The sequence below is a fragment of the Sceloporus occidentalis genome, unplaced genomic scaffold, assembly GCF_023333645.1.
Source record: "Sceloporus occidentalis isolate IW3139 unplaced genomic scaffold, rSceOcc1.0.p SCAF_66, whole genome shotgun sequence".
Classification (NCBI taxonomy): Eukaryota; Metazoa; Chordata; class Lepidosauria; order Squamata; family Phrynosomatidae; genus Sceloporus; species Sceloporus occidentalis.
The window spans coordinates 1,727,772-1,740,391 of NW_028317046.1; the positions used below are offsets into that span (position 1 = coordinate 1,727,772).

Sequence of the window (12,620 nt, forward strand, 5' to 3'; positions counted from 1 at the left end):
AACCATTCAAAAATAACGTAACATTGATTAGGATGAGTTTTTCCATACGTTATTGAATAATCAGAAGTTACTGCATAGTTTTAGAATCATCTATAAGCAGCTTTTAGGCTTTAGTGGCTAACCCAATTAGTCGTTTTAATTGACATTAACTTTAGAATTCAGTGGTTTATAAAAAAGCCATTATATAATTTTTTTTTTTTTTGGAGTCTTGGTGTCCATTAGAGCTATTCTCTTCCGGAATGACATGGTCTTATGGCATCATCTTTATGACATCAAGTTATAGAACCTCATATTATCAATACCTCTAATGCATCCTATCAATTCCAAGATGTGATTACGAGGATCCCAAGCAGCTTTGATGTAATTTTAAAAAATCACATTTCGACAGATCGTTGAATGTCTAATCAAATAAGCTACATTTAGCTTGCACCTTTCATAATTCTTTTTCAAAAAATCTATTGCACTTTATTAATGTAGAAATAGAATTATCCATCAAAGGGTTATGGATGTCTTCTGTTCCTATATCCAGATCCGTCACAAATAAATCCTTATTCCTCTTCGTCTTCATTGTCTTCGTCTTTGCTGGGAGCACATCTTTGGAAACAATGTACCGTCGTAGCCAAGAAGAAACTCGAAAAAATAGCAGCGATAGAAACGGCGACTCCAGAAAACATGATAATTAAAAAGTCCGTCAATGACAGGGTGAATTTGCATTCCCCGAAACTGACGTCTGACAGTTCATGCAAGAAGATTTTTCGGTCATCTAAGGTGCAGTGAATTTCTTCTACACCTGGAGGAAAGGGAAAAAAAAGGAGACAAAATCAGGACAGACAATGTCAGTACGCTTGTTTCTTGGGGATGATTGATTGCCAGAAATAAACACCAAAGGGTCTATTTAAAATTGTGTATTTTAAGGGGCCAATCCAGCCATTAAATGCACTTTAATGCATATGATAGCTGTGTTACAGTGTTTGTTTTGGCCAGGAAAATAATTTATATGAAAGTAGTTAACAAGTAATTTTATTTGCATTCTTCATTGATGGGGCCGTATGGAAACTTGAATGGCCCGTTAAAGAACCTGATCTATTTTAGCACTAGAGTCATGTACTTAAATGCACTTGGAAATCCAATGGTTTGCCCCAAACTGGGCTGGATTCTTCATAAGATAGAGGCACTCTCTATTACTTGCTACATCTGGAATCTAATCCCAGCCATAAAAAAACAATCTAGAACAAGAATATTGCTGTTCTCCTAATAAGGGCAATCAGCTAAAAAAATCCAATGATTTGCCCCAAATTGGGCTGGGTTTTCCATAAAATAGAGACACTGTGCCACTGGTGCGTCTCCCTTGTGTGCTTCACGTGGAATCTAATCCCAGCCATAAAAAAAACAGTCTAGAACAAGAATATTGTGGTTCTCCTAATGAGGGCTGTCAGCTCCTGAAGTCGTGGCACGTGAAATAGACACAGCTTAACTTAAAACAAAGTCAGAGATTTGATACCCTCCAGGTGCAATCACCGACCAGGCTAATAACGTGTTCTGGAGCCGGAGGTCGATCAGCTGAATGAATGGGGAGAGTGTGGATCCATTTCATTTATTACTACAACCAATTTTAACATTGGTCCCAAAAATGGATAATGGCTGATAAATTCCAGAATGTTAAGGTTGAATAATGTTGGTTATTTTAGAGTGACGGAAAATGAAAACCCCGGCTTTGTTGTCCAGTAATTTGTTCTTGATATTGGTCCATTTGTAACAGCGACCAATATTTCCAATGCAGTCATTAACATGATGTATCTATTGGCTTCTACAGTCGCTTTAAATGGTATCGATGATCGATTCACAAAAAAAAATAAAAATGGAGTGAATCCCATACTTGAATATACGTCCATACCTCCCAAATGTCCTGCTTTAGGATTTAAAGGTGCAGTTCCACATACTCATACATCATTCTTAGGACTGTTGAAAGTCCAAAACCCTTCCTAGAAATAATTAGTTAATTATGTGAAATGTTGTCTCATTCATCATTTTAACCAGAAACATTTGGAATTCACAGATAAGCTGTTTCCATAGAAACTGAAAACTTTTCCCCTAACCCTTTCTAGAAAGGAATAAAAATGGCCGATCTACCAAGATGCATACTAGGGAAGTGCAATTAATGTTTTGTTTAAGTGGAACAGCATCTTTAAATCTTTATGCCCTTTTTTTTTTCCCTCCCCTCCTATCCGCCTTTTCTAGAAGCTTGAATATTTTACGTATATGTAAAACCTTACCCAACGTTTAAGGGTGTCCTTTCAACGTAAGAAAAAAACCGATAGATTTACAGAAATACAATTTCTCTCCAATCTGGAGATCCGCAACCCTCAAAGTGCTATTCAAGGCAGCGAATTCATTTTCTCAGCCAGTGACACTGAGAAAATTAAACTATTTTTGTACTTATCACCCAGCTGACAGCAGGTGGTAATTAATTTTAGTCATTATGGGTTGGAAATTGCAAATTATCTTTCTTACTCAAGCTTGCAACCAGTTGTAATTATGTAGCGCTAATTTAATTAAGGGTCAGTCGATGGGGTCATGGGAATCCTCCTCAATCATTTCAAGCCAACAGGGGGAAAGAAGGACATGAATTACTTTGATATTGGCTACTCCTTAACCAAAGGTTTAATGCTGATCCTTTCATTAGAACTTAAACACTTAACCAAAAAAACAAAATGAAATGAAAATAATAATAATAATAACTATTTATAAAGCTCTAAAACCATCCACAACTCTGTGCAATTTAATGAGGTTGTTAGACAGTTAGACAAAGGGAAAAAATAAAGACTTGCGTTAAGTACAGTCCCCATGTAGTATTGTGGTGAGCATAGGTTTAGTGGTGCCCGGTGGCTGTATTTCTTCTACTTCCCGTAACTAAAAGACATTCACATACTAACATGCAGACTCACTAGAACACCATAGACCTACACACTATACATACATTATCTCCTGCTAATCCTATACTCACCCCTGACGCTATAACACCATATATTGACACACACTTATACTAAAACTATACACACATACTGACATCAAATACTAACACACACTCTAACACCATATGCTGACACACACTTCTGCTAACACCATACCCACACATGCTTATACCACACACAAACACACGCACACTCTAACACCATACAGTAACACACAGTCACGTTAACATCATACACTCATGCGCACTAACACCATACACGGACACACACACACTCTGCTACTATACAGTAACGCTCATTTACTCTGACATCATACACTAAAACACACACACAACAAAACCATGCATTTGCACAGACTTACCCCGGAACAAAGGCCATTTGTGACTTATCGACATGAAAACGGATATCATTGACAGTAAAATACAGCTGATGGCATGGGCTAAAAATACGTCACATGCAGCCTCATGCGTTTCACACTGTGCTGTCTCTACATGATGGAATACATGTTTCTGGGCAATTATTTAGGTGTTACCCTGGGGTAGTCCTACCGTAGTTATTAGCTTAGAAGAAGTGAAAATTATTATTTCATTTCAAAATATAACCAAGCCTAGGTGACGTATCGCAACCCATACAACATTTATTCCTGATTACAATTCTGTTAAGGCCTACAACGGATACATTACCAACAAGTAAACTGCTGGTGTGGTATCGGCCCCGTAACCGAGTATTCTATACCTCGTGGAACCTGGAATTTCTGCATTTTAATGTATAAGAGAAATGTGAGAAATGTGTCTTTCACCGGACTTGGCCGGCATTGCGTTTGTGGATGGTCTCTGATGAAATTGGAGCTCCAGAACTCACGGAGAGGTCAACCGTGTCTTTTTTCACCTGCTCTGTTCACTTATGTCGTGGAAAGAATCACATTCACATTTTCAGCATGTTCTGTGATTCCCGCAGTAGGAAATATAATGTCTCGAGAGAAACTGGATCTGGTTACACGGATACCGGGTTAGACAACCTTGTGCTCTTATAACAGAGGTGGACAGCGTTCCGCTGTATTTATATCACATCCCTTGTCATGCTCCCACCATTAAACGTTAAGTCATGGCTTCTAAGGACCACATGTACTTTCCAGGAGCCCCTAAGCAAAAGAGAGAACATCATCCTACTGTCTTTGGGTGCCCAGAAAAATATCAACGGATGAAGGAGAAGAACGAGAAGAGGGAGAAAAGAAGTATTAACCTTAACCCTAAACTAGTTGGTATATTTTAACAAAAAGTATTTTTTTGTCTTTAGCGTTTCCAATTCCATTCTCTTTTATCTTTTTTTAAAAATGTACAACTAAACAAAACAGTTGCTTACAACTTAAAACAAGATGAGAGACGGCGGAAAGTGAGAAACAGATTTTCCATAAATCATTTATAACGTGTTATTAATTCACCTTTAGAGTCTTTTTGATGCTGTTATTAGTCACTGGATGGTTCTTTCTATCACTTTTAATACAACTTTTAATACAACAAAGATAAAATCATGCTCAAGTTTGTAAGGCACTCCTCAACATATACAACGTATGCATTTTAGAGACAGCAGGTAATAGAGCTTGTTGCAGAGAGACTGAAAGATACTTAATATTATCATCGGTGTGACAATGAACCTCTTCCAAGTCATGGTCGGCGACTAGAAAATATCCAGATGTTCATCTTTGGCACCAAGGCCAGACTGGAGATGACTATCTTGCCTGGTACTTTAAGGCCAGCGGCCACCAGATGGATGCATACAGCCACACGTGACCGCTCTGCAGGACCTGATCTACCTCTGGAATGGCAGTATGGGTAAAGTCCCAAAGTCACATAATAATAAATCTATGTCACCCCCCCCCACTCACAACTCTCCCCACAACCCTCAAAACACAAGTGTCCCTCTAATCATTTCACCTGTTTCCCAGTACAGAAAAATACTATAATCCAGACTTTCCGGGGTTACAAAACATTATAAAAAAGGGCAATCTCCATAATATTTAGATTTCTGCTACTTGTCATAAGATAAATTATGCTTAAGCTTCGGTGCATCTTTAAATGATCTGCAATAGGTCTAAAATGTAATCAATCCGATTTCCGGGTTCTCCACTTAAAAATGAGTAATTTCCAGCGTCGTCTTTTAAAGGTAATAGAAATGCCTTGATAGGAAAGCACCGCCGCTACGGAAGCAGACATCAAAAGGTTTAATTTCAGCAGACCTTCTGCCACCAGCATTTGTAGGATAGTGGTTTAGCTATTAGGCTACACGGTATCTCGGGATCAGTATAACTGACGTCGTGGTCACTGCCAAGTCCTGAAACGAAGCCGCCTTCTTAGGTGAAGTACATGGCAGGACTTTTACTAAAGTTTATTAGTGGCACGAGGCTCCCATCGAATGCGGCCAGATCCTGTTTAACGAGCGAGAATCAAGCTTTTTGAAATCTAGACGGGCCATATGCCTGGTGGGCCACCGGCCCGCAGCACCACTCACTCGAACAGAACAACGTAGCCACGCATATCCAGCTGTCGGTCGCACTTGTGTCGTCAAGCGCCTGCTGGCCTTAAAGTGCCAGCCCTGGAATGATTCCAGAATCTGTTTAATGAGCAGGGCTCAAGCTCAATTAAATTGTTACTTTTCAAGGATCGAAAGGCATGTTCTCATAGGCAGAGATGTACTTATGGTAGGTGTTGTTCTCAGCCTGACCGAGTCAGAACCTTCAACGCAACCCAAAATCTTTAAACCCGCTGCTTGCATTATCTTTTCTCAGCGGGGCTCCTTATGAGATACAACAGAGCCTCTAGTGGCTGAAACTTGTGGTGCACCCGGATATGATATCATAGCTGCCAACTCTCCACGGTGCAGCTGAACAAGGGGAAAAAAATCTGTGCTAGAGCGTCACATCTCTCTATGATTTGCTAATGGTGCAAATGTTAAAACAGATTAAAAAAAAACAATTTTTTTAGAGAAAAATGGAAAGAGAAATTCATCAATTGTAAACTGTGTAGGGGTGTAATGTGATCACTATATGCCTAGTGCTTCTTTGGCCATTTACGTTTCTCGTTAGAATAGAGGTGTTATAAAATATTGAATTAGGATCTCTCAATTCCTAAGAGCAACCTTTACCCTAATGTCTAAACGAGGGTGTCTATGCGGCCCCCTAAACATCAAAGTCATCAAAGATGGACCCCCATTACCCAGAGACATAAATCAGGTGGGGGCAATTAATACTCCCATTGGAGATCTCTTGGGGTTCACCTCATGTGTAAAGGTGAGTCAAGACCTGGACCTCCTTGCTCACTTGTCCCTAGAGGGACACGAATTGCACCCCACTGATGGGGTCTATGAAGGTCCAGACAGATGCCTCTAAGGGTTAAACTGCATTATTGGCGCAATGTAACAATCTAACTGGACATGTGATAAGTTCGACTTCATAGCATCACGTTAATAAACCACTGTCTCTGGATAATAGGCAGACCTTTCTCAAAATGCTCATAAATTGCACATTACATATAATTTAATTTAAAGCTCGATAAGAAAAATGGATATATATCAGTTTTAGCCCAAGAGGAAAGCGAGTCTCCGGTCGAAGTTTATGTAATTTTACATCTTTTTCTATGTCGGTTCGATAAAAAGTATCAACTTCAGCTCAAGGTTCCATTTAGCGCTCGGCATTCTATTCTTGGTATCGGCTTCAACTGCCTTTGTGGCTTCTCGTCATTTCAAGATTGCTCCTCTGTGTGATGACCTGTAACCAATTTTCTGACTCCAGAGCAGATTACTTAAAGGAACGGCTCGCATTTCACCATCTGTTTGGAGATCTGAATTTATTAGTAACAGGAGGTGTCAAAATGCTTTTTATGTAACAATGTATCGGTATCTAAGACTATCGGTGTGTGCTTAGAGATCCATGTTTTTAGAGATGCAAATTTAACAACACTCATGTCTGCCCTTGCTCCACCCCTTTTTTCACATTCTCTGACCTATTCAGGCCTTGACAGAAACAGAATTTGCTGACATATGAGCCCTGTTCGGCCCGTCTAGTCAGCTTGTTGGTCGGTGGTCTCGTCTTACGGAGCCATGTGCCTATCCCATGCATGTTTAAATTCACTCACTATATTAGCCTCTTCCGCTTCTGCTGGGAGGCTGTTCCTCTCTACCACCCTCTCAGTAAAGTAAAGCTTCCTTTTAAGCCTGACTCTTGAGACTGTCCTGGGAAATACAAGAGTGTTGGCTAGTATGCGAGTGGTTATTCTTGCGTTATAGATGAGTATGGAGTTCAACACCTGTCAACATGTAACTACCCAGCTGCTCTGAGAATACAGACCTCATAAGGCTCAGTTACCTCTAGGCGCACTCACGGGATGCTGGGCGTCATGGGAGTTGCAGCTGGATAGTTACTTGGTGGCCGACCTTACAATTTAACTTCCAATAATAATCATTGTAGTATGCGATTTGCATTTGGTGCGTATGGTGATGTCACAAAAAGGGGCAATGTAAATAAATTAACCCCTTTTTATCTTGATGGTATCCATCTGCTTGCATGACTCCTGGTGTGATGTAATAAAAGAATTGCCATATGTGCCCAATAAATTAAGGAAACAAAGCCATTTCTTATGGTGTGCTCTGAAATGGATTTACAAATGGGTTTGGATGCGTTAGGGTTATTTTTTATTATTATTTTTGATTAAAATTCCATTTTTTTAATTGTTAGTACGTTTAAATGGAACCCAGAATTCAGGCAGGTAGGAACGGCTGATTTATTTTCCTTAAGTCCTTGAATCTCCTCTTTTGAGACACCGCTGATTAAAACAGATGGTCGCACCTGCTCGGAAAATAAGATTTTTTTTTTTTAGGATAATCAGCCTCCTGCTCTACTGACCTTGTGTGCGACACAGTTGGGTGATGGGCACTGTACCCAAGCCTAACCCTTGTATATTATAGGGTTAAAATCAAGCTCAGATTCAATAGCCATACAAAGGGGCTTCATTTGATTTATATACTAAACTAAATATCGATTTTTTCATTACAAAATATCCAAATTGCAAAAATCATCCTCTCTGTTAACTGACACTTAAAAGAAAATGTAACATTCCGTCCGAAAGAATTTCAAAAATATCGATTTTGCTCACCCGAGACGTGTTTCGATTTAATTCATATTATTATCATTATTTTTTTCTTTATTGCATCATGGTGGATTACTTTCATTCCGTATTATATATTCATTTGTGGCGTTTTAATCACCGATTATTATTATTTATTGATTTATATAGCACCATCATATTCCGCAGCGCTGTACAATGAGCAAACAGGACATTACAGGTAGAGCATAACGTGACAACCCAGACTTACAGAGACAAAAAGGCCGTATGAGCTTACATATCATTAAACCCCTGCGAATAAACACTCCCATCACTCTCAGGCATTCCTATCAATCCACAGTTCTTAATATATCTTTGCTGGTTTATGCGTCAACAAGCAGAACTCTGATGCTGCCATCATCGCTCCAACCCTGAGGATGTACGTGGACTGACAGGTTGCCTGGGAATGATAGGAGTTGTAGCCTACAGCTGTCAGAGGATTCCTATGCAAATTCAATGATTAAAGAGTAATTTTTTTTTTTTTATTTATTTTTTTTTTTTATGGGAAACGTACCTTTCGGAAGCTTATTTGAATTTTCATCAATCCAAAAAAAGAGATTGGCAAAGCCACAGTCACATGCCCACGGGTTCCCCTCCAAGCGTATAGTTCGAAGGGATGGAAGAGATTGCAGGGCTGTCACGCTTAAACTTTGTAAGTTATTGTCATTCAATTCCAATACCTGGAGGGATCCGAGGCTTTCGAAGGCAGCTTCATGCACCTCAGAAAGGTTATTATTCCCCAAATTTAACCTGATCAACCTCTCGGCCGATTTAAAGATCCCAGCGTCGAGCTGCGTCAAGTTGTTGTAGCTCAAATCTAGAAAAACCAGCCTGGAAGAAGTGCTGAAGGTACCTTCCTCCAACGCGGTCAACGAGTTATTCCTGAGGTCCAGATACACGAGATCCCCGTAGTACAAGAAGAGATCGGCCGGGATGCTTTGAATGTGATTGTTGGCTGCGAGGAGTTTCCGTACGTCCAGCGGAAACGTGTCGGGAAGACTTGGGAGCCCTTGGTCCCTGCAGTCTATCGTGTGGTGGTCTATACAAATACAAACCGACGGGCACAGAAAACACAAAGGCATCATGAGAAAACAGCACAGGCAAAATAACGGCGAGATCCAGAAAAGGAAACATGGCAACATTGTAAAGGTGCGAAAGCATGAGAGCAGAGCTAAGAGGCAGACATCGTGCAGGGGTGGCGAGCAGAAATGCCGGATACATGTGTGTGTGTGTGTGTGTGTGTTAGTATCCAGGAGATCACATATCATCATAGATCAGATAGCAGCAGACTTGGGGGGGGGAGGGGTACACATGGTCTGATAAAGGGAATATTTCTTCACTATAGCGAAGGGCTGAGAAATGCAATCTCAAGCTCCGTTCCCTGTGCCGACCCCATGCTGTTCGAGCCTCTGCAGGAATTTCAATACATCCCCCCCCCCCAGAAGATATTTTTCTTTTTTTTTTCTGATCACATGATTTCTAAAGCATCGTCGCCTTCGTGCCTTGCTGGCAAATTGGCACATTGACCTATGCCAGTCGGTGGGCTCCTTATAACGCAGTGAATACATTATTCAGTAATCAGGTCCACGGATGTCTCATTCATTCATCTCATTCATCACCCTAAAAGATAAAAAACAAATAGCACTAGAATTACATATATATTTATATATATATATATATATATATATATATATATATCTATTTATATATAATCTCTATTTAATATTTGGTTTGGTTTTTTTTGCTCTTAGGGTGATTTTTTTTTCTTCTTTTTTTTTTTAATATGTAACATTTTATTATAAAGACTGCATTTTAATAAGATTCCCCCATCATTAGGATTATCTGGTAGCTATACTGAAAGGTGAAGGAGAATAATCAAGAGAAGGTGCTGTTCCACTTAGACAAAGAAACATTTACTGTGTTAAGCAAATGAACCTTGGCAGATCTGTCAATTTATTCTTTCTTGATCTAAAAAAAAAAAAAAAAAAAGGAAAAAAAAAACAACATAAACTTTTTTCAGTGTTTATGGCAACAACCTATCGGTGCTTGCTTTTGAGTCACATGACAATTTAGTGTTCCCAGTACAATTTAAAATAAAGAAAATTATTATATCCGGGAAGCGTCTGGGCATTCAGTACCAGGAGTTATGCTTTCTAATAGTGAATTTACCAAACCCTGAATATACGTGTAAATGCTAAGCGTTACCTTTAAATTAATGTTTCTTGTCACCCCTACATGCTTTTTGGCCAAAGGCATCTCTTGTATAGTAATGTGCAGCTCCAGCGCTGGCTTGTTCAATAATCCTAGGGTGTCTAATGAGGCCTCATGCATGCACGCGCAGAAAGTGCTCTCATTGAATTAAATACACCAGAGTGAATTTTTAAAAAAATATGTATTCTTCACTGGTGGAGCCTCACAGGCGTCCTGAATATTAGCGACTTAAATTAGCCCCATTCGTGGTACTCTAGGGTAATACAAAGGCGCTCGTTTGTCTATCATCTTTCTTTTCAAATTGTATTATTTATCCCTTTGATACTCTGGCTTCTAAAGGATACAAAAATGCATTGTTTAGCATAACTGAAGGTTAATGATTTAGTGATTCCACATCTTGTAATGTTTTTCAATCAAAAAAAAGCATACAAATTTGGGCTTTAATTAATGCAGGAAAAAAATTCTATAAAAAAAAAAATAAAAAATCGTGGCCAGAAGAAAAAAATGGGGGTTTATAATATCCATGGAACCAAATATTGTTTTTGTTTTTGCTTTGTAGATAATAATAATGTTTTAATGTCATTTATTAAAATCTGGATGCAAATAATGAGCAATCAAGTAAATTCTGATGTGAAAAAATGAACATTTTTAATATAGGCAGAAAAATAAGTTAAATTTTTCCCGTGGTCCAAGACGCTCAACAAATCTTGAACAAGAAGTTGCTCGGTACTGGGTAGACTTTTCAGCAGCAGTAAAGCGAGGCGGCGAGCCTCGATGATCGTACCGCGGTGTTAAAAAGCTCATTAGCATAAAGGGTCATGTCTGCTCCCCCACGGCAACAAATGAATAAAGACAAATACACCCAATACGCAAGGACCTTGCACCCTATCACATTCCTTTCTTAGGTCTGGGTAATTCTTAAATTGAGTTTTCTAATAAGCCCCCGGCGCTCTCCTAACTCTGCGAGAGAGAATTTGTTGGCCTTTATAAATAAATAATAACAATGATATGAGCAAATATGTCCTGCAATTCCACCCCAGGGACATTTCCCAGCAGCGTATTCCCGAGAAATCGCTGCGAGATTATAATATACCAATAAAGCATCTATTTTATTATATTTTTATTATATTTTATTATGTCTATTTACCAAAGTGTTTAACATTGAATCGGGAAGTGTATGTGGCACGCGTTCTGTAGCGTTATCACCATACGCACGTAGCTAGGAGCTGTCAAGGTCTCCCGAGTCCCATGGGGTCCCCTCCAATCTCATTGTCCATGGTCCCCAATATGTGATTTTATGATAACTGAGGATCTCATCTGGTGCTATTCTCATTATTATATCATAGCTGAAATTCCTGTTTGAATGCAGGTGAGTTCATCTATAATATCTCTACCTCCTGACAAGCCAAGGTTTCCAATGAGTGGCCACCATTGGTGATTAAATACGATGTGGGCCAAGACAGACACAGGTCTTCTGGAGGGTTGATTGCTCTTCATGGTTCTGGTCTTCCAATAATACAAACTCCAGCCAACCTAGACCTATAATTGGGGTATTTGGGGGGAACAACCTGATGCTTTTTGGTATTTAAATGGAAAAATAAATTAGAGACGCTGTTCTAATGCGCTGAATTGTCAATTTTTAGCTAATTTAGAAGCGTAATAATAGCTGAAAGCATCAACTAATAATTATTTTGTGTCCCACACTACTAGACCATCTTCTCCCCTGCCCTATTCAACAAGGACGATCACAAACATATTGGGGAGACCCACCATATGGAAGGCCAGGGGTAGTACATGCACAAGAAACACAGAATTCTACCACCTCTGTTGGGAGGCTGTTCTACTTATCTACCACCCTCTCAGTAAAGTAAAACGTCCTTACGTCACATCTAAAATCCCAAGGCCCCGGTGAAGTTATCATCCGCCTCTGGGCAGAGCCGGCATTATATCACGGTGGCAGGCCATTAATGCGGACATTGAAATATGTCAGACAGGCCGTTGTTAACCTACATGGAGCCTGAAGCTGGAGTGATTGATCGGGAGGAGCACAGGGAAATAATTCACGGGCTAACAGGTGGATTACAGCCCGTGAAATTAATGGCGGATGGGATATTGTTGTGGGAGATGGGAATTTAATCCAACGGCTTTACTACGTATTGAGTTCATGAAGAAAAATGAGTTAAATAAGACTGCTGGGTCTGGATCTCGTTACATGAAATCACATCGCTATATCTTCCGCATCCCAATATACGCAGCAGATAGGGTGACACCATCCGCCATG

At 39.6% G+C, this 12,620-nt stretch overlaps 1 protein-coding gene across 1 annotated transcript; it reads right to left on the reverse strand.

Moving 5' to 3' along the window:
* Positions 1–548: 548 nt before the first annotated feature.
* LOC149286821 (leucine-rich repeat-containing protein 38-like) lies at positions 549–9,210 on the reverse strand. Its single transcript, XM_089493797.1, has 2 exons — positions 8,643–9,210; positions 549–790 (listed from the first exon to the last, which is right to left on the reverse strand). The coding sequence occupies exons 1-2, from the start codon at positions 9,208–9,210 to the stop codon at positions 549–551; spliced, it is 810 nt and encodes a 269-aa protein (XP_089349923.1).
* Between the last annotated feature and the right edge of the window lie 3,410 nt (positions 9,211–12,620).

Bases quoted from the DNA above. Each gene is read 5' to 3' on its own strand.
- LOC149286821 (XM_089493797.1), bottom strand. From the start codon at position 9,210: ATGCCTTTGTGTTTTCTGTGCCCGTCGGTTTGTATTTGTATAGACCAC. The intron at 791-8,642 runs GTACGTTTCCCA...CCTTTCCTCCAG, and splicing joins TTCAAATAAGCTTCCGAAAG to GTGTAGAAGAAATTCACTGC.